This window comes from Rhinatrema bivittatum, chromosome 12 (assembly GCF_901001135.1).
Source record: "Rhinatrema bivittatum chromosome 12, aRhiBiv1.1, whole genome shotgun sequence".
In the NCBI taxonomy this organism is placed as follows: Eukaryota; Metazoa; Chordata; class Amphibia; order Gymnophiona; family Rhinatrematidae; genus Rhinatrema; species Rhinatrema bivittatum.
In genome coordinates, this window is record NC_042626.1 from 19,698,655 (window position 1) to 19,721,155 (window position 22,501).

Here is a 22,501-nt window from a genome sequence, read left to right on the forward strand (position 1 = left end):
CAGGACGCACAGCATTACACTTACATTTTTTTGTGGTTGCAAAACTCTTTGCAGCATCGGGAGTAACATTCAGTGCATTGTGTGGAAATGTACCGACAACTCCCTTATTCCACCTTAAGAAGCCCGGCTGGGGGGTTTTAACCCAGTCCTCTTTAAGGCAGAACACTGCAAGGGATTCTGGGTGACCCTACCATAAAAACCCAGGCCTAGAACCCATGGGGAGGCCCCGGAGAGCTGGTAGGACCTCACCGTACACCTGGACGTGATAGTTCTGCCCGATGTAAGGTGAGCCTCTGTTTGGGTTTCTGTATCTTTGCAGCACTGTAAATAAATAAATACTTGCATCAGTATTAAGTTGATGCTGACTTATTGAGCTCCTGAGCTATTCGCGAGGCTGCAGCAGGCCCGAACGAGCTACGGGCACAAAAAAATGTGCGCAGTGCGCGCACAACAGCAGGTAACACTGTGCCCTCTGCTGAGCGCTCCTCATTGCATCGGGTCCCAGCTCGGGGTGACCTCCTCTTGCACTAAAGCACACGGTCTGACTGCTGGAGCTCAGGTGACCCTGACGAAACATGAGGGCAAAAAAGGGACCAGAGGGCCCATCGCTCCCTCTGTTTACCACGGGCTTTCCTGAATTCCCATCCTGCCCTTGTCTGCACCACCTTCCATGCATCCAGCTCCCCATCCGTAAGGAAATGTTTCCAAAGATTACTTCTTTACATTTAGCTCAAACCGTTTTCATTGCTAGCTCAAGGTGAGCTGTTTTCAGGTACAGTTGGCATTTCCCGGGTCCCCAAAGGGCGTGCAATCTTAGTTTATACCTGAGACGATGGAGGTCCCAAGGGACAGGGTGGGATTTGAACTCTGGCTTCCCTGGTTCTTAGCTGGGCTGTTCCTCCAGGCCCCTCTCTGGTGGGCTCTGATCCCAGTGGCCTAAGGGCGTCCAGGATCTCCTGCAACCTCCGGAAGATGGAGCTCTCCTGCCTCCCCTCTTCTCTGTGCACTTGTAGCTGGCTGTGATCACACCGGGGTCCATGAAAGCATCGTTTTCCTCGCCCGGGGATGCTGGAAACCGATAGAAAGCTCCTGGAATATGTCGTAAAAGGTTCCACTTGTTCTGTTCATTCACAGACAAAGTCTTTTGCATTTACAATCGCGCTGCTTTGATTCCAAAGTCCTTTTGTGACTAAGCTTAGGAATGAAAACAGAGGGATTGTAAATGCAAAAGACTTTGTCTGTGAATGAACTTTTCATTACACCTTCCTCCCTTATGATTCTATTGAATGTGTAATTCTCATCTGCTCCACCTCTGGTTTACACTTTCTTTTGCCCACAGGAAAGAAGGTGGGGGATAGCACACTTACGGAGGATTTCCAAAACATACGGAGGCTATTTTGCCCCCCCCCCCCGGCCACCCGCCCAAGAAGCAGATGCGAAGTGGACCCTTTCAAGGTACGAGCTTTGCACCTGCTCATTTTGCAATGGAAGGCAGCCAGCGTTGTTTCCCTTTTCAGGATGGGGCTGTAACGCAGGCGGGATAACGTAGGCCCGTCTTCTTTGAACACAGCGCAGGCGGCTGGAAATTGGCCCCTTTGTGTTTCAGCAGAGAACTCATGTGCTTGTCGGGGGCGGCAGCCTGATTCAGCCAGCTCTCATCTGTCACTCCTCCTCCCCACTCCCACTCCCACTTCCACACACTTAGCGAGTTTAAAGCTTTGCCAGTGCATATAACCTTGTACTTGGCACCATGCATGGGTCCTCTCTCAGATGGATGCAAGCCAGCGCAATTCTTAAAGTCTTATTCCTCCAGCTAGATCCCCGGTCCCCAGTAAATCCAAATCCCTCCTCTCTACACCAACAGTCATGCGCTGACGTTCCTGGTGTGACGCAACCTATCATCCCCCAAAATATCACTCCTCTTGACAGCTGACTAAGACCCTACCCTAATTTCTTAAATTCTTCTTGTACGACACTGACTTGCTTCCAAGTCATTTCTTCCTGTGACTCCTCTCACACCTTCCTTGCTTTCTGCTGTAGCAGGAATGCCCTCTGCATCCTAGCTGAGGATCTGGGTAGGCGTTTACCCTCTCCCTGGTTCTGCCCCCAAATCTATCCCTGTCCTTGAAGCTGCTTCCTCCTCTTCTGGGGTCCAAGACTGCTGCCGTCCTTGAGTTTGCTTTCCTAGCAGGCCTCCGCCTTCATCTCCGTCCACACTACAGGAAGCTCTGCGGGGCTTTCTTCTGTGGTCAGGGATGTGAAGGACCCTTGTAGAGTGCTGTCACTTTTTGGGCTGCGCCTCTGACTCCTTGCACTTATCCTACCTAAACGTTTGTGTAATCCTCTGTGGGAGGCTGCACATTTAATTCTGGACAATTGTGCCTGGAGCTGAGCCATTTCCATCCTCGGCCCCGTGTAGGGTGACAGAGAAACCTCCAGGAGATCACCCCTGCCTCACTGAGCAAGGATCCACAAAGATCCTCCCTTTCTGTTGGGAACCTGGGGAGGCAGGCGAGGATGTGCGGGGAGGCAGGCGAGGCGCCCAGCCAGGGCAGACCTTCACAGCAAATGCACTGCACCAATCTCTCCCACCCTTGCATTTCTTATAGCAAAAATTGCCAATTTGGTCCTCCTTTTTCACCCCTGTACCCCCCCTCCCCGAAATCACTCAGCAACTTTGAAAAGTAGAAAAATGTGATGTCCCCGTCCCCCCCAAAGTGTCTGCATCCATGCAAAGTTTGGTTCAGCTGGGTGCAGCTGTTTAGATATTGAAAGCGGGGACACAGACCCACAGGCGAGGAGCTGTTAAGTTTCTGTCCCCAAACTGAGGATAAAAAGCATCAATGTACACGGAACAACAACTACATTTCCAATGCAACGAAGCACTTTAGAGTTGGCAGAGACATCCAGCCAGGGCCAATAGTGAGAGGGGAACAAGAGGGGCACAGAAGAGACCCTCTATATTTATACAGTATAGGGGACAGACTGAGGTGAGCCCTGGAGGTTACAGGGACATATAGGGTATATTATTGAAACATGTAACCGAAAATTGTTTGGCACCCTCTAGATAACTTATAAACAAACCAAACTTATTTAGGTGCCTAAGTGTAAACCATTGTGATGGTGTACTACTGAACAACAGTATAGAAAAGTGTTTAAATAAATAAAATAAATAAATACAGGGACCTTGGGGGAACTCCTCTAGTGTTACAATATGGGGGGGAGAGGGGATCAGAGCCCTGGAAGTTACAGGGACACAGGGGATCTCCTCTAGTTTTACAGTAGAGGGGGGAGAGGGGATCAGAGCCCTGGAGGTTACAGGGGCACAGAGGATCTCCTCTAGTTTTACAGTAGAGGGGGGAGAGGGGATCAGAGCCCTGGAGGTTACAGGGACACAGGGGATCTCCTCTAGTTTTACAGTAGAGGGGGGAGAGGGGATCAGAGCCCTGGAAGTTACAGGGACACAGGGGATCTCCTCTAGTTTTACAGTAGAGGGGGAGAGAGGATCAGAGCCCTGGAGGTTACAGGGGCACAGAGGAACTCCTCTAGTGTTACAGTAGAGGGAGGAGAGGGGAGCAGAGCTCAGGAGGACAAGATTGAGTAAGTAGGGAAGTGGAATAGTTATCTATGTAACGTTACCTGGATAACTTACAGTTCTGCTGCATATCCCTGCATAAAGTTATACGGAGCCCAGACAAAGAGAAAGTGTGCCCCAGGACTGCTCCCAGCGCTGCCTCCTCTGTGGCCGGCTACATTTTATGCGGGTAACGAGTCGCCCGTTTTTATCCAGGTGGCTGCAAATGTTACCCAGACAAACTCTTTGAGCATTGGTCTCCATGGGGTTACAGGAAGTCGGTTCAATAGGAGGAGAATTCTGTGGCCCAATCTATCCTTGTTAAGCACAGAAGTGTATGAGTAAATCCAGCGGCGACGGTCAGAGGACTCCACCAATAAATCTGTGAGTGATCAGAAGATCTGCCAGCGCTAAGAGAGCAGAGGAAGAGGAATCGGACTCAGGCGACAACCGTCACAGGCCCTGACTTTTACCAAGACCTCAAAACAAAGGCATTCTCTCAGTTCCACACCTATCAGAAATTAGAGGTCGTATCTTCACTATCGCTGGTCCTAAACTTTGCAGCTCTGTACCTAATCCACTAAGACTTCCAACTCAGAGAAAGAAATTCAAACAGGATCTTAAAACCTGGCTCTTCGGAAAAGCCTATGAACTAACTTGAAATTTTCATGGATAAAATATCTTCAAATTTGTATAGTCAGGAAACAGATCACATCCTTTTCACCTTTTATTTTATTATCAATTTCTACAACTCCTGTTTCATCCATTCCTTGGAATTTCTAATCCATTGTTAAAGTAATTACTATTTTCTTATAACTGGTATTTGCATATTTATGCTAATACGGTTTGAAATTACTATTACCTTCTCTTTACAATGCAGTTCAATGCTATATATGTAAACCGTTGTGATCTACCTCTGGAACGACGGAATATAGAAAGCATAAATAAATATCGATACGCGGACATAAGGGAAAAAGCACAGGACGGCTCGCACGGCCAGGTCCATAAGCAAAGCACGTCAGCACTGTCTGAATTTTCAAGGAGGCTCCTCACCCAGTAAAAATGTTGCCAGCAGTGAATTATTTTACGGGTTACCATAAGGCTTGGGCCTGACTGCACGGAGCGGCAGTGACTACCATAAGAAGCTTGCTGGGCAGACTGGATGCACCATTGCTGGGTTACTGTGTTGAACTGTGTGAAGTTTACTTAGTGTAGTTCACAAGAGAACACAAAAAGCAGTGAAACCTTGCAGAGGAAGTAAAGAAAAGCGAAGCCGAGTTCTAAAGGTGAAAGAAGCTTTGTGCCCATCACAGAGGGTGCACCCGAGCCAAAGCAAAGTGGGCCCTTGAGGATGTGCCAAACGCTCTTGGATGGTTTTTTTTCTCTCCCTGCCGTAACTTCCTTAGCGATGCCATGAGGATGAACTTCGGTAAGATGTTGTGTTGTGTTTATTTTTTTATTGGGCTAAAGTGCGGGGTCACTAACTGTCTTTATTATTTCTCTCTCTCACACCTCCCCAAAAATAAGACCAATATTTATTTCTCAGCTGCCTCAGTAAAAGTGCCCCCTAGCCCTCTCTCTGCTTTATCTCTGAACTGCCCTGTGAAGTAAGAAACAAACATTTTCTGACCTGCGAGGAGAAAGGCGGCGGCGGCAGCAGCGAGAATCCTGCCCATGGCTGCAGCACGGCGGCGCGTGTGGAGCGGAGCGTGGTGGCGAGGAAGTGAAAGGGCTCTGTCCCTTCTGCAGTGCCACCCTGCTTCTTTAATGGTCTGCGCTCTCTTGAAATAGAGGAAATCACCTGACCCAGCAATGCTTTTTAGCAGAGAGCCCAGAGAGAAGCTCATTCTGCTTCTTTTTTTTCATTCCGAACCGTTTCTCTTTGTTGTTAGGAAATAATTGAAATAGTGATGAGATTTATTTATTTTTTTTCATAGAAGTGGATCCCTTGTGGGAGGGAGGATTGGATTGGCTCAGCCTGGAAGATCACAAAACCTGGGAATTACATATCGCCAGGGTGTAAAGGATTCATGCAGCCTGCGAGCTGACATTTCATGGGGGCTGGTGGCTCCTTCTGTCGGGATGCAGCTGCTCTGCAGGTGCTAGACACCTAGGTGGCGCCGCACGCAAACTAGGCAGTGCACTAGGCTAGTGTTCCCCAACCCGTGTCCCTTCAGACCTGATCAGGTGCACCACTGCCTGATGCCCAGATCCAAGCCAGCACCTGGGCTCTGCTCTTGCCACCTTGCAGCAACGAGATACCGGCAGAGGCTCTTAAGCACTTAGGAGCTCTTTCCTAAGAACGTTTGATCATGCATTGCCTTTTTCCTAGCTACAGCCTGAGCCCCAGAGAGTAATAATTAATGGGCAGTAGCGCAGTGCACGCAGCAGCAGCTCCTCGCTGTCTCCCTCCTGAGCCTCCTCCGAGCCCTCCCAGCCTCCGACTTACTGCCAGACTCAGTGAGATGGGGAGACTGTGCCCCGAGCACTGGATGCCACTCATTCTGAGTGTTGGCAGCACTGAAGGAGCTCTGGCAGCCACATGTGGCAGCCAAGGTCACTCACCAAGCTGGCTGCCCGCACCACACGGACTTCTCCCTTCTCCTGCACTTGTATAGAGAGGGAGCTGGTCCATTGTGAAGGGTTCGTGTGTCTCGCTATCCCTTCTCCTCCTTTCTTTTAAAATTTGTGAGCGAGATTGTTGGCACTTTGCATCCATCATGCTTCCTTTGGCCATTCGAGTCCTCTCCATGCCTGCCCTGCCTGCTGTATGGAGGCTGCCTTGCCACATAACATTTTGGTTAATGTAGGTGTGGCCTTGGTTGGTCAAACTGCACTAGGCCTTGCTGGAAGCTGGCTGTGCCATCCTCTGAATAAACGCCTGTGCTGGGGGAACTGGATCAGTCTGTGTTTCCTCTGCTGGAGCAGGCTGACAGTGGTCGCAAAGTGATTGTTTTGGCCTCTGCAGCTTCAGAGCTGGCCTTTTTTGCCTAATACTGAGTTGGTGGAATGGCGATGAGCTCAGGTTTCAACAATTTATCTTGGAAAGAGATTCAATAGCAGAAGCTGGCCGGAGAGTAATTCTCCTTTGCTCCCTGGGCAGAGAGCACCTTGCTCTGCGGAGAGATTTGCTAGCTCTTACATCCCCCAGCAGTTGCTTTTCCTAGCAAGCGTTCCCGCAGAGCTCTGGCATCACTTTGAAGCGTGCCAGGGCGTGGCGGTGTTTCATTATCAGTTTGCCGCGTGCGTGTAAGCTCCATAGGCGACCCTACCCGACTGCATTGCCGTGCTTCGCTACCTGGCGGCCAGCTGTTGGACACTACGCTGGAGGATGGGGTGGCAGACCAGGTGCTGGTGGTGGTGGTGGTGGTGGAGGTCAAGGATCCGACCCTGAGAAACGCTGCGTGCAGCTGCAGCAGCACCACTGGCTTGGGGCAGGGCTTTAGCTAGTGACTGCCATGGCAGCCTTAGTGACTGTCATGGCGTCACTAAGGCAACCGCCAGCAGCTGGTGCTAATGCACGGGGCTCAAGCCCCAGCGATGGCACTGCAAGGCCTGCTGCATCAGCTTGTCAGCGTTGCCGGGAAGGGCACACAGTGGACTCGTGCAATAACCGTAAAGACCACCGGCCAGCCGGCACACGTTTTCAGTCATTCATCAGCTGGGCTCTTGGGGCCCAGGTTGGAAGCCAGCCACCCCTTCCATCTCGGGGCCGAGCCTTCTCAATCTTTCTTTCTCCAGAAGATGCTGCAGCGGTGGACACGCCAGGTGCCTGAGGGTCTCTTCGTGCTTAAGGAAAAAAAAGATACAGGAATCGGTGGACTTGCTGCCTTCAGCCCTGTGTAGTTTGTCTTAGACACAGGAACCTCACTCACCATTGTTTTGGAAAAACTGAAAGAACAGTTCTCCGTGTCAGTGGCTGCAGTTGCCCCTTCTGGTCAGCTGCCTTGAAGGGCAGCTCTTTTGGGAAGGAATAGCTTGTAAGCTTTGCAGCTTATTCCTTGGCCACGGCTGAGATGCATTGGTAGGTAAATTCCAGGAAATGTTCGGTGCCGAGCATGGAATTTCTCTCAAAGGTGTGGCACCCCCCCCTGTGGAGGTAACGGAAGGGGATGCACCTACGTTTGGCAAAACTTGGCGAGTTCCTTGTGCCCTTCATTAGGCAGTGGGTGACCAGATTAATCAAATGGTAAAAGGCAGGGTCCTGGTACGCACGGACCACCGTGACTGAGCTTCGCTGCTTGCTTGTGCACCTAAATCGGATGGATCCCTCTGCATGTGTGTGGATCTTAAGCAGCCCTGGAGATGGACCAGCATTCCCTGCCTAACTGGCAAAGGGAGAGTGTCTTATAAAACTGGGCCTCTGTAGCACGTTCCAACAAGTACCACAGTCTCCCCAGCTTTGATGACAATTCACTCTCCATTACCCATGCCTTCCCTGTGGCATTGCTGGTGCTCAGGCCTCGTTTCAGACACTGATGGATCACCTCCTGCAGGGTTTGGAGGGGTCTGCGGCTATCTTGATGACATTCTGATAACAGGGCCAGATGTTGGCACACATTTCAACAACCTGCCGGAGGCTCTTAGCCCCCCCCCCCCACAGAAAGCCTGGTTCCCACTGAACTAAAACAAAAGTTTTCTTCCAGTTAGAAGTGGAGTACTTGGCTCATCATCTCCAACAAGGGGCTGGCTCCTCATCCAAGGTAAGTGCCATTGTGGAGGCCCCAAGGCCTAAAAATGCAACAGAGTTCAAATCCTTTTTTGTTCTTATTGGCTTATTACATTAAAGTTGAGCTAGATATGGTGATCTTACATAAAAACATAAGATATGCCATACTGGGTCAGACCGAGGGTCCATCAAGCCCAGTATCCTGTGTCCAACAATGGCCAATCCAAGTCACAAGTTCCTGGCAAGTTCCTAAACATTAGATAAATCACAAACCACTATTCCTTATTAATTACCGTAATAGCAGTTTATGGATTTTTCCTCTAGGAACTTATCCAAACCTTTTTTAAACCCAGTTACACTAACTGCTGTATCCACATCCTCTGGCAATGAATTCCAGAGCTTAACTGTGCGCTGAGAGAAAAAGAATTTTCTTCAATTTGTTTTAAAGGAGCTTCTTGCTAACTTCATGGAGTTCCCCCTGGTCCTTCTATTATCCGAGAGATTAACTTGTTCAATATCTGATTTACATTAACTTGTTCAAGTCCTTTCATGATTTTGTAGACCTCCTTCGTATCCCCCCCTCATTAATCTTATCTCCAAACTGAACAGCCTTAACTTCCTTAGCCGTTTCATGCCACTTATCATTTTGGTCGCCCTTCCCTGCACTTTCTCCAGTACAACATCATCTTGACCAGGTGGATGGTAGCATACTCCTATAACTATACTCTTCCCCAACACGCAAGTAATTTCTTCCCATAAAGATTTGATTGTGCATTTAGTCTCATGCAGGATGTTTATCCTGTTGGACTCTATGCCATCCTGGACATAAAGCGTCACACCGCCTCCCGGGTGCTTCTCTCTGTCATTGCGATATAATTTGTACCCTGGAATAGCACTGTCCCATTGGTTCTCCTCCTTCCACCATGTCTCTGAGATGCCAGTTAAGTCTATGTCATCATTCACTGCTATACATTCTAATTCTCCCATATTACTTCTTAGACTTCTGGCATTAGCATACAAACATTTCAAAGTGTGTTTTTTGTTTCTATTAACATTAGCGCCAGCAGTCTGGTTCCACCCTGGTTAAAGTGGAGACCATCCCTTCGGAAGAGACTCCTCCTTCCCCAAAAGGTTCCCCAGTTCCTTACAAAACTGAATCCCTCTTCCTTGCATCATCGTCTCATCCATGCATTGAGAGCTCTGCCTGCCTCTGGGACCTGTGCGTGGAACAGGGAGCATTTCAGAGAATGCTACCCTGGAGGTTCTGGATTTCAGCTTTCTAGCTAAGACCCTAAATTTGGCTTCCAGAACCTCTCTCCCACATTTTCCTCTGTTGTCGGTGCCTACATGTACCACGACAGCCGGCTCCTTCCGAGCACTGTCTAAAATCCTATCTAGGTGACACGTGAGGTCCGCCATCTTCGCACCAGGCAGGCAAGTTACCAGGCAGTCCTCACGTCCACCAGCCACCCTGCTATCTACATTTCTAATAATCGAATCACCAACTATGACGGCCGACCTAACCCTTTCCTACTGGGATGTAGCCCTGGGAGACACATCCTCGGTGCGAGAGAACAATGCATGACCTGGAGAGCAGGTCCTTGCTACAGGATCCTTTCCTACTGCACCAGGTTGATGATTTCCAATCTTGAGACCTTCCTCCTCCAAGGCAGCATCAGGGATGCCAGACTGGAGTTGGGACTTGGCTACTATGTCCCTGAAGGTCTCATTTATATACCTCTCTGTCTGCCTCAGCGACTCCAGGTCTGCCATTCTAGCCTCCAGAGATCGGACTCGTTCTCTGAGAGCCAGGAGCTCTTTGCATCGCATGCACATGTATGATTTTTTACCTGCCGGTGAGAAATTGTACATGTGACACTCGATGTAAAAGACTGGGAAGCCCCCTCTCTTGCTGCTGGACTGCTGCCTTCATCTCAGTTGTGTTCAGTTCCTAGTAAGTTTTAGGTTGCTAAGGGAGTAGGACTGTGTACAATTAGGTCCTTTAAATGTATTAGTGTATTCATTATATATCTAGTAGTGACCTACAAGGGAATGATTAAACTCTTGATAAGGCATGGGGAATTTCTGAATTTAAGTTAAAAGGCTGATGAATTGATTTATTTTTTTATTTTTTAGTGTGAAAGTGTCAACTGCCTATAAATTAACGGATGAGCTAGGGGTGGGAGGGTTAGGAAATACAAACACACAAACTTCTGGTTTTTTGCCTGCCTTTCTGACTACCTAATTCAATACAAAACTCCCAAACTTCTGTTTTTTCGCCTGCTGGTTACATCTGCTTGCGTGCCCCTAGCGCCTCCTTGCTAACGAGAACCTGATTGGCGTCGGCTGTCCATCGGTTTCCCTAAACACCGCACAGCCAGGGGCTTCAGGAAATGGACGCTTGGGAGAGCTGCGATGTTCCCTCCCTCTGAGTTCTTACCAATTTCAGGCGCAGCTGTCTGGCCTTCACTCTCTCAGGCTTTAGTATCAGCTAATTACGAACTTTCTCACCACAGAACTACTGGCGTAAGTACAATAAACATATTTTGTTTTTATTTTAAAATCTCGTAGCCCACAGAGTCCTTCATCGTTCAATGCGGATAACAAAAATTTACCTACATACTAAAACATATAAAAACCAAACATGATATCAAAATACTTTGAAACAACATAAACACTCTCCTACAATACACATTTCACAGTGCAAAACAGTAAATATGAGGTTAGTCTGTGTCTGGGTGAGAACGCCGAATCCTTACGGCCTAACCTCTAACTACATCCTCAGCCAGAGTAGTCAGAAACAATTCCATTACAGATTTATTTATTTATATTGTTTAAAAAACAATCAAATAAATAAATAAATTACAGATGGGGGGGATGAGATTTTTTAGAAAAGCAGAAAAAAATAAAAAGGGATAATGCCTACGGCCAGTTCATTAGCACAATGTTGAAATGGCTCGCCTTTTGCCCACAGACTTAACTTCTTACAACGTCTGGAACAGAATAAATTCCACAGAAAAGAAATGTGCAAACAAAAAAAAACAAACAAACCAATCTGGCTGCACTTTTTGCAGAAGTTTCTTCTTGCACAATTTTTTTTTTTTCTGTGAAATAGTTCCCTCCCAGAAGCTGGAGGAAATGGAAGTCTTGGGCAAAAGCTCAGCCATTTCAACAGTAAGCGAGTGGGTTTTAATACCCTTTATGTGCCCTTGCACACATAATGAGGGCGTATCCCACAGAAAGGCACAGAGAGCTCTGTCACTAATGGCCTCCATGCAGAATGTGGGAGAGCTCAGCCTGAACTCCTGCTTCCTGCTCAGATCTGCTTTAACCCCCAGGAGGTGTCTGAATGACCACAGGGAGAGTGCCAGGGTGATCACTAACCCTTCCTTCCTGTAGGTGCTCTTCAAAAGTTGCACAGAGCATACGGGGTAAGGCTTTCTCCTAGTCCTATCCTATCATAAAATGAATACAGGAATGAAACGGCCTACTCCGCCCAGGATGGATTTCGGTCATTCCTAAGCTCAGGCAGGGTCAAAATTTTAATTCACTTCCATTTGTAGGCATGTGTTTACAGAATTAAAACCACCTAATAGGGGAGATTGAGGCTGTCCGTCTGTCATGCCCTTAAAATTAAGAGGCAGCAGGTGGGGAGCTTGCTTGGTCCAAGGTGAGAGATTAACCCATTCCTGTTTCTGGCCTTCCATGTTCTTTCAGGATCAGGATCTTACCACTGGCATTAGCACGCACTGAACTGTTCGTGTGTACATTAAACCACGTTCCCGCGGTATCTGCGACAGAAGCTGCCTACGTGGTATGTGCAGGTACAACCTAAACAAACGCCAGTTCCCACATATGTGTAGCCCCCCCCCCCCCAGGGAGGTCACGGCTGTTATTTATTTATTTATTTAGAATTATTTTTTTTTTATATACCGACATTCTCGATACACATATCACATGTTAGTTACATACGATTACAGATACCAGGAATAAGAGCTCCACCTCTGTCCTCCCTCCCGCCCCTCGCATCTTCTGCTTCCTCCTCCTCCCCAAGCAAAGAGGGAAAAGGTAAAACATGCTGCCAACTCGCGTTTCCTAAACTAAAGGAAAAGCAATAGTCAGAGCTAAAAAAAACCTCCGCAGACCACCAAGTGGAAGTTCAGCAGCGGGGGTGACTGGGAGCAGGCTCTGGATTTACTGCACTGCGTGTAACATGGCTTACTGTTGGCTATAGGGGCGGGGTGGTGTGCCTGTGTGTGCCCAATGTGCAAAGCAGCTCCTAGGCTCGTGAGAAGGAGTACAGTCCCTCGAGTCCAGGGGCATTTATAGATGAGCCTTTATGGGATATTATTATGGATGGAGACTGGGGTCAAGTGGGGACATTCCCCCCCCCCTCCCCCCCTAAAACTGTATATACCACCCAGAGCAATTTTTAGGCCAGGGACACAACACTTGGGCCTGAGGATGGCCGTGAAGAGCCGGATCGTATACAGGGCCAGCCAAGCCAAGTTGAGCCAGGTCAGGCACCTAGGGCCTTTTTCTCTCCCTCCAGTTCCATTTCCCTGCCAGTAAGAGAAGAATGGCACTTTATACCACATCAGCCTCTTCTGTCATGCAGGTCCCGTAAAATATGCAGGGCCTTGAATGGCAGAGTTGGCTGATGCAGTATGAAATGCTGCTCTTCTGCTGGCTAGAGGTGGTGGGGAAGAGTGATGTTAGGATTCAGGGCTCGTAGGTAGGCCTCAATTGCAGCAGTACTCACCCCAGGACGCTGACAAGTTCGTCATGGCTTGCATGCCGCTGCCAGCAGCAAGGCTCAGGATACGAATCCGCACAGCATGGTCCGCCACAGACTGCTGACTCCCAGCCTCCTATAGGCATATGTGTACCCGGCAGCCCCACAATTAAAAGGCCAGTAGCGGGAACGTGACTGCGGTGCCTTCTGATGACATCATAGGCTCCTCTGGAGGAGCATCAAATGCCTCAGCAACAGGTCTGCTGCTTGCAGTATGTGTTGCTACTTCCTGTGTTCCTGCCCTCCAGCCTTGCTTCCCTCAGCTTTGTCTCATCTAGCCTTGCCTTATCCAGCCTTGTCCTCCAGCCTTCCCTCGTCAGACTTGTCTCCCAATCTTATCTTGTCCAGCCTTTGTCCTCCGGCCTTGCCTTGTCTTCCTTACTTGTCAACCACCCTTTGCTTTCCTTTCCGGATCTTGACCTTTTGCCTGGACCTGACCACGTTTGCCTGCTCCTGACTATTCTTCCTGGCAGCCTGCCCCAACCTTGGCCCATCTCTGACTCTGTTAGCCTGCTGCCTGCCCTGACCCTGGTGTATATCTGGACTCTAGCCATCACCACCACCCTAGGGACCCACCTAAGTCCTGCCAGCAACCAGAACCCAAGGGCTCAACCTGCAGGAGAGATGGCTAATAAAGGTAAATTTCCAGACTGTCCCGCGTTTGCCAGCTTCCTGCTTAGGCTTCGGAAATTCACCCTTGAGGCTGCATCAGCTATGTCACAGCACTAAGGGCTCACCCACCCGCTACCCTTCACAACTGATGAGATAGCGGGAGAGGACTTGGAAGTGAAGGGAGGGAGAGGAAAGAGAAAAGATCGGGATCATTGAGAAGAGAGAGGAGGGCAAGAAATAGGATCCTGGGGCAGCTAAGTTCAAAGCACGGTCATTGCCATGTCTGATACCAGTGTGTAATGGTAGTGCCAATTAAGGGCCTCTGCATGGAACTAGGTTAGCTGTTCAAGCCCTTTCCAGAAATGTAATCGATGCCGAATGCTCATGTGGAGACCGTCATGATCATCAGGCATTTATCATTCAAGCAGCCCTCAGCCTTGGCGATACTGGCCTTCCGTTTATCCTTCATCAGTAGTAATTCCGAATTCACTGGGTCTCTGCCATGACCATCGAGAGCTCACAAGGCCAAGCCTTTGATGAGACTGGCATGTACTTCCCGAATCCGCGGCTAACTGGACTTTGCATTTTCTGGTGGGCTGATGTGAAAGTCCAAGTTCTTGACACAGATAAGTCAAGGAGACTTAGCTGAAGAAAGGGAAGTAACCTACTGCAAAGGGATGTTTATAAAACAAACGAAAAGTCCTTTGTTAGAAAATAATTGTATCGTTTCCTCTTTTGAGTTTCAGTTGCCTATAAGCCTTTCATTCACTTGTAAACAGTACTTTCATCTTGAGTAACAAAACATATCTAAAATAACTCCAGTGCAAAAAAAAAAAAATAAATAAAAAGTTTACATTTCATGGATTTCAAAGATTATACTCAGATAATTTCGTTCATCTATGTGCTGTGTGATATTAATCCAGATTCCCACTGAGTGCGCGCGCGCGTGTGTGTGTAGATATATCTGAAGCAGATCATGGCCCAGGAGTTGCTGCTGCCTTCCAGATAGGCTTCTCTATAGCCGTTCCGTCCCATACTGTCACTCGCTGGTGTATTCTTTTCCATTCTACAGGGTAGATTCATGTAGCAGCCCTTTAAGAAAACTTCAGAGCTCATGCTGAGTGTTCAGACTCTCCTTCTTCCTTTGTGTGTTGCAACAGTCTGATCTTGTCTATCTTTAGCTATCCTAGTAATGACGGCAAAAAAAGACCAAAAATGGTCCATCCAGTCTGCCCAGCAAGCTTCCTAAGGTAGTAACTGCTGCTCCGTGCAGGTTACCCCCACGTTTCTGTTAAGGGTAGTAACTGCCGCTCCGTGCAGGTTACTCCCACGTTTCTGTTAAGGGTAGTAACTGCCGCTCCGTGCAGGTTACCCCCATGTTTCTGTTAAGGGTAGTAACTGCCGCTCCGTGCAGGTTACCCCCACGTTTCTGTTAAGGGTAGTAACTGCCGCTCCGTGCAGGTTACCCCCACGTTTCTGTTAAGGGTAGCAACTGCCGCTCCGTGCAGGTTACCCCCACGTTTCTGTTAAGGGTAGCAACTGCCGCTCCGTGCAGGTTACCCCAAGCTTTTTTATTTATTCCCATCCTCTAGCCTTTAGGGATAAACCTTAACAGAAACGTGGGATTAACCTGCACGGAGCAGCAGTGACTGCCTTGGGAAGCTTGCTGGGCAGACTGGATGGACCATTTTGGTCTTTTTCTGCCACCAGCTGCTTCCAACTGGGTCAGAATCGCTTTTACGTAGGAGCCGGTTAGGTAACCAGATTTTCTCAGGAAAATACGTGTGCAATTTTAAAAAAATGGTTGCTTTTTTTACAAAGCAGTCTTCAAAGACACCAGAAAAAGTAACACAAAAAAAAAGTACTTCCTTTATACAAATGTATCTTTCAAACCAAGAGAAAGCACCACCAGCTTGGGTCTGGGTGAACGCTGTGAAGGGGGGTGGAAGAGTTTGTCTGTGGTCCAAGGCAGAGGTTCTCAACCCAGTCATCAGGACAATGAATATGCATGAGATAGTGGAGGTTATGCATGCAAATCCATCTCATGCATATTCATTGCAGATATCCTGAAAACCTGACTGGTTAGGTGTGGCCGGAGGACTGGGTTGAGAACCCATGGTCTAAGGGTCTCAACACATGACTCTACACTCCCCAGTTTTCATCTGTATCTGAGAAAGTCTGCTTACTGAGATGTTCTCATTCAGGCACTGGGTGTCCAAGTGAAAGTATTGTATTTGCTTTTCCACATTCCTGATGGCTTCTCGGAGCCAGTCCTGTTCCTTTTAATTTGTTAACTGATTTAACACAAAACATAAAATAACAAGTAAAAATATACAAAATAATATCAATCAGGTAAACCAAGGCACATCAAAATAAAACAAAAATCCATAAGGAATGGAAATGTTCACAGTTCTTAATCATAAATAAATTAGCTTGATTAATGATAACACTGAGCTCCAGGAAGAGCCTTAACAGTGCTGCTTGTGGCTCTGGAGCTGCTCCCAAATGAAGGGATTGGAAGGCAGTGGATTCTGATGTTTCTAGCTTTGCTGCAGCTCTTTCAGGACCCTCTTTTGACTCCTGTAGCTGCTAACAAAAGAAGCATCACAGAGTCTGTGTGGGTAGAAATGACTTAATGCTTAAGTCAGAAGAGTAGGTGTAGGTGTATGACTTTGTGCAATTGTATATTTCTATGCAATATAAAGGTGACTGCCTCACTCCATGTATGTGCGAGAGTTTCTACTGTGTGTGTGTGTGTGTGTGTGTGTGTGTGTGTGTGTGTAGTGAAGGAATTATGTGTTACCCTCAATTCCTCTTTTTCTCTGATACACCGGATGGGTAAATCACTACAATCTACCAAAATTTGTGTGAGATGTGAGTTTATATTCTGAGAGTACATGACTAGATATATGTGATGTATAAGTGTGTGACTATTTGTGACTTTTTGCTTGTAACTGTGTAGGTGTGTCACCATTGATGACTGCATTTCCCCCGCCTGATGTGTGAGTGTTGTGCTATTTTTTCACCTCTGTGGGTTGAGCTGGAGATGGGGGTTGGGGGTGGCTGGCAGAACCAGAGCTCTGCCCAACCGTTCTTGAACGACAGTAACTTGTGATCCTTTTTCACTGTTGGGAGCTGCTGATTTGCTGCCCCCAACTCTTGCTCTCACTTGCTGAGCAGGTGAAAATCACATGGGGAAGGGGAGGGGGCGAGAGACAGTGAACCAAACCTTAATTCATAGTCCTAGCCCATATGAGATGCCCCTCCCCCACCTTCACAAGCAATCTAAAATACCGTTTTGCAAAATAAAATAAAAATGTTTTAACATTTGGGAAGTCAGTCAGTGAGCACAACCAAGGATTAAAACAAATGTGTGTGTGTGTGTGTGGGGGGGGGGGGGAATAAAAAAATCTTATTAAGCTCAGATTTACAACATAAGAACATAAGAACATAAGAAAATGCCATACTGGGTCAGACCAAGGGTCCATCAAGTCCAGCATCCTGTTTCCAACAGTGGCCAATCCAGGCCATAAGAACCTGGCAAGTACCCAAAAACTAAGCCTATTCCATGTAACCATTGCTAATGGCAGTGGCTATTCTCTAAGTGAACTTAATAGCAGGTAATGGACTTCTCCTCCAAGAACTTATCCAATCCTTTTTTAAACACAGCTACACTAACTGCAATGACCACATCCTCTGGCAACAAATTCCAGAGTTTAATTGTGCGTTGAGTAAAAAAGAACTTTCTCCGATTAGTTTTAAATGTGCCCCATGCTAACTTCATGGAGTGCCCCCTAGTCTTTCTACTATCCGAAAGAGTAGAAACAGATGGTTGTCTACAGCTGAAGTCAGGGAGAGGGATAAACAGAGCAGGGAAGGGGACAGTTTGCAGAGGCGAGGAGGCTGCTAAATAGCTAAACCAAGGGCCATTTCTTTCTTTCCTGACCTGATAGTTTTCTCCTGCTCCTCTGAGGCCTCCGGCTTAATCAGAACCAGGGTGGCAAAAGCCTTCACTTGTAACCACCTGGAGATTTCCATCACGAGGCAGGAGCTGCCCTAACGAGGTTCCTATTCATCCAAAGCAGGCCTCGGTCCACAGCGCAAAAAACGCCATCTGCTGGAGACAGAGTACTGGCAGACTGAGGTCAGCACCGATACATATACGAGTGGCGTCAGCGAGTCTTTGTTTTCTGTCTCCATCTGCTGGTCGGCATGAATAACCCATCCATCTGGACTGGATTGACTGATATCAAAGGAAATGATCAGGTAAGGCCTAATTTCTCCTTTGTTCCAAATTTAATATCTGCATGACAAAGTCCTGCAGTTTCCAACACTACACAGTAAGAACGCATGCAGAATTGCCCCAAATAATTTAGTCTGCTTCGTTTTGAAGTAATGCAAGTTGTTTAAGGCATAAATATGGTGATGGGCAGAAACAATACCAAATCTTTCACACCCACACAAAAGAAAATGGTGCATGCAAAAAGAGGAGAAAATAACCCTATGTGACTTTAGCCTAGTCCTCCGAGCAGGCCCTTAAAGGTGGATTTTAAAAGCCCGGCATGTGCTGAAATCAGGGGACGTGCGAATATGTTGGGCCTGCGCATGCCGAACGGATTTTAAAAGCCACCGGGATACGCACATATCTCCCGCTGTGCGCACAAATATGTTTTTTGCAAAAAAAATGGGCGGGGCGTCCCTAGATTTTACATTGAAATTAGCGTGTAAATACGTACGCACAATGGCACGCACTGCGGTCCCCTGCCCCGTGACTTTACTTCTGCTATGGATGCCGTGTAAGTCATAAAACAAACAAACAAACAAAAAAAAAGACAGATCAGCGGGGTTTTAAGGTTTGGGGCTAACGGTGGGAAGGAGGCCTATTAAACTAAGGATGGTTGGAAGTCCTATCTATATTAACTGGGTGAACTGGGAATGAACTGGGAAAACGGGCAGTGATGGCGCACACGTCTATTAAAATCCCTCCACTTACGCAGTAGCCCCCAGCACCTGCTTGCATAGACGTGTGCTCGCTTAAAATGGAGTCGGCCTGTTTTATGACACGCATGCCTGTAAGAGCGTATGCTATAAAACAGCCTCGTCCCCGGGCGCGAGCTGGCGCACGTGCGCCCGCATGCCGGTTTAAAAGTTACCGTCCCGGAGTCCAAAGTCACCTGAAGGAACCTCCCTGGCCGAACGCCGGTTCTACAAAAGAAAAGGTTTACCGGCCAACCAAGCATAGGAAGCCGTTTCATCAGCTCCTGGGTGCAGACATCTTGTGCCCAGCAGAAGTGGCGGCGGCCTGTGATTTCCTAATGGAGGGGGTGGACGCGACAACTTCTGAAGGTTGTCATCTCGTGGTCAGCAGCATCAGGCGTGGGCCGCGGCTTCACCGTGTCCCTGTTCCACTGAAGGGGGCAGGGGAGGCAAACGGCCGTCCTGTGACCTGAGAGGAAGACTGAGGCATGCTGGTCTTATGGGGCTGTTTTGTGCTGTAAAGAGGAGCCTGTTTTGGAAAGGAAATGTGCGCCTCCTTTGCTAAAGGCTGTGGTAAGAGAATTCACAGGGCTTGACAGGAAATCCTTGTCACTGTTTTTTCTGCTGCACTCTGTAACCTCGGGGTAGTGTCCCCAGTGACCACATCTTAAAGAGAACTCAAATGGTGCAATAATCTTTTTATGCTGTTAAGCTACTCTGAAGCTGAGAGATTACTTCCTGGGCCCAGAGTATTAAATGTCACTTTAAGATCCCTTGAAAACAGCAGTAATAATCGTGCTGGACGTAATAGATGGCCTCCAACTTAACCTTTACTAATTAAGGATGGTAGGGCAATAACGATGTACAGCTCCTGATATTTGGGAATCCATCTCTATAATTTGGATCGTCAATAAATTTGTGACCTTGGGCTTCCAAATCAATTTAGATGATGGTTAAAGCCAATTATCTTGATTGGTCCTACCCCTTTCCATTCTCTGAGGCAGCTTTTAATCTTCCTCCTAAGTAAGAAGGTGAATAGGATAGTGTACAGGAAGCTATTCACTTTAGGAATATTAATGTGAAGCCCCAAGTTTCTGTGCCTTTACTCCAGTTATTCCGTGTTCTTCTCACTTACCTGTCTATCTCACAGGCCGATTCAGTAAAGTCCGCGGGAGAGCGGACGAACGCCCGCTCTCCCGGTGCGCGCACTGGCCACTCGCCGGTGCGCGCGATACAGTATTTAAATTAGGTGGTGCGGTAGAAACAGGCAAAAGGAGGCGCTAGGGACACTAGCGCATCCCTAGCACCTCCTTTTAGCCTGGAGCGGCGGCTGTCAGTGGGTTTGACAGCCGACGCTCAATTTTGCTGGCGTCGGTTCTCGAGCCCGCTGACAGCCACGGGCTCGGAAACCGGACGCTGGCAAAATTGAGCGTTGGGTTTTCGGCCCTGACAGCGGCCAGCCCATTTAAAAATGTTTTTTTCTTTTTTTTAAACTTTTTTTTACTCTTCAGGACCTCCGATTTAATATCGCCATGATATTAAGTCGGAGGGTGCTGGCAGAAACTAGCGCCTACCTTTGGGTCGGCGCTAATTTCTTAAAGTACAATGTGCAGCTTGGCTGCACATTTTACTTACTGAATCGCGTGGGCATACCTAATAAGGCCATCAACATGCATTTGCATGTTGATGGCCCTATTAGGTGCTGTGGGTTGGACGTGCGTTTTCCTCCCCTTACTGAATAAGGGGTAAGGGAAAACGTGCGTCCAAGGGCAGGTTATCGGCCTGTCAGTGAGATGGTCATGGATATGCTGGATGGGTCAATCATTACAATCTACCAATGCTAAGGATCTCCCACCATTCATTTCACAAACATCCAGAGACCATCATACTTCTAATGATTTTTAGTAAGTATTTTTAATTGCATATAAAATGAAAATCTTCACAATTTCACTTATCTTTTATCATAGGAATCGTCAAATGTCCATGCCTAATGCTGACAACATTTCGAGATCGTGTCTGCCTCAGGGAAATCAAGTTCTTTCCACTGGATCCTTATTTCTAAAACGGAAGAGACATTGCTCATTAAGTTATCCAACCAGCTTTCAAACTGACCAACAAACATGGAAGTAGTGGCTATCTGCGTCGTGCTGTTACACTGGATGGGCCCCATGGTCTTTTGCAATCTCCTCTTACACATCCTTCCCTGGAATGAGTGAGAATGAATTCCCCCAAGATGGAGTCCCGACGGTCCCCTGGTGCTCTCAGTGAGAGATGCTGCTTCCTTAAGACGAAAGGAAAATCAAGTCCCTGGGAACGAACGTACTCAGAAAATGAACAAGTGCATCGTCTTAAGCAAAAAGGCGAAACCATACCAGAAGAAGGAACAAACAGGCTCCCAAAAACACAGTACTCTAGGCAGAGGCGCCCTCTTCACCTCTGCTAAATAAAAACGGGGAAAAAACACAGGAACAGCAAGCGAGACAAGGACTTAACGAAAACATCCACGCGCTAAGATGGTGGCAGGGGTTTATAGATTCCAGGACCTCGCCATCCTGGTCTCCCGCGAGGGGGAGCTGAAAGCCACACTAAAGCTTTCTCTGTTTCCCCTTAAGAACCGTGGAACCACCCTCTCAATAGGGAAGCCACAATGTTCCCTATACGCCGATTAGTCGTTGCGGTTTTAATTTGCAGCCTTTCATGTAGTGCTGATTGCTATCACAGCTCTGGAGAAAGGTTGATAAACCACGACATTTGGTGGAAGGAAGACAGTTTATTTATTTATTTATTTATTTATTTATTTATTTATTTATTTATTTCATCGGGTTTATTACACACACACACACACACACACACACTCCATTGCCCTATAGACCTCTGAGTGAGGAATAATAAAATAAAATAAATATATACATTAAATAAACTGTATATGCGTCATAAAACATGTGTAACATTACATAAAAAACAAACAAAGCTGCTTATTTATTTGGATGCATTGCCTGCATTTTTTAATTAGAGGTTCACCCAGGGTGGGATATAACATATTAAAAGGCAGCATACAGTCAGAGATCAGAAGCAGCTTAACAACGCTACCCTGAAGAAGGTGCATAGGATACACTAAACTTGAAGTAAATCAGCAATAATAGCTAAACTTCAAGAGGTCCACTTATCCGGCCAAGTCTGGACTAAGTCAAACCAGTGCTAGGATTTAAAAATCCCACCATGAGATAGCTGGATAATTTTTTATCCAACCCAAAAGTTATCCGGGTATCTCAGGGGTGGAGCCGCTGATCGGGCAGGATGACTGCTGATGTGCTGGTGGTGTTTATTTAAATTTTATTTAACATACATAAAATCAATAAAATAATCAGAGATAAAACAAGCAAAGAAATAGCAAAGGTACAGATAACTTTAGGCACTTCTAAGAAAATTTAACTCTGGGGGTTTGGAAAGGCCACAGAGAATAAGTAAGTTTTTATTGCTTTATTGAAATCGTTTTTGGTAGTAAGTTGATGGCCACTCTCCTGGGCGCGCGATTCAGGAAGCAACAATATGCAAATTAGGGCCCGCGGTAAAAAGGCGCTAGGAACACTAGCGCGTCCCTAGCGCCTCCTTTTTGACAGAAGCAGCGGCTTTGTCAGCGGGTTTGACAGCTGACGCTCAATTTTGCCGGCGTCGGTTCTCGAGCCTGCTGACAGCCATGGGCTCGGAAAATGGACGCCGGCAAAATTGAGCGTCTGTCTTCCTTTTTTTTTTTAAACTCTGGGGCCTCCGACTTAATATCGCTATGATATTAAGTCGGAGGGTGTACAGAAAAGCAGTTTTTCTGCTTTTCTGTACACTTTCCTGGTGCCGGCCAAAATTAACGCCTGCCTTT

The 22,501-nt window shown here is 47.4% G+C and overlaps 1 protein-coding gene and 1 long non-coding RNA gene across 2 annotated transcripts in view; one reads left to right on the plus strand and one right to left on the minus strand.

Moving 5' to 3' along the window:
* Positions 1-5,344, minus strand: part of LOC115074096 (integrin alpha-D-like) — a 59,976-nt gene extending 54,632 nt beyond the window's left edge. The window contains exon 1 of the mRNA XM_029573241.1: positions 5,205-5,344. Within this exon, the coding sequence (XP_029429101.1) occupies positions 5,205-5,250 (46 nt within the window). The 5' untranslated portion in view covers positions 5,251-5,344. The remainder of the gene's footprint in view (positions 1-5,204) is intronic.
* On the plus strand, positions 180-21,592 carry LOC115074097. Its single transcript, XR_003852184.1, has 3 exons — positions 180-285; positions 1,340-1,455; positions 20,595-21,592. It is a non-coding gene; the product is annotated as an uncharacterized LOC115074097 (long non-coding RNA).
* Positions 21,593-22,501: the final 909 nt, after the last annotated feature.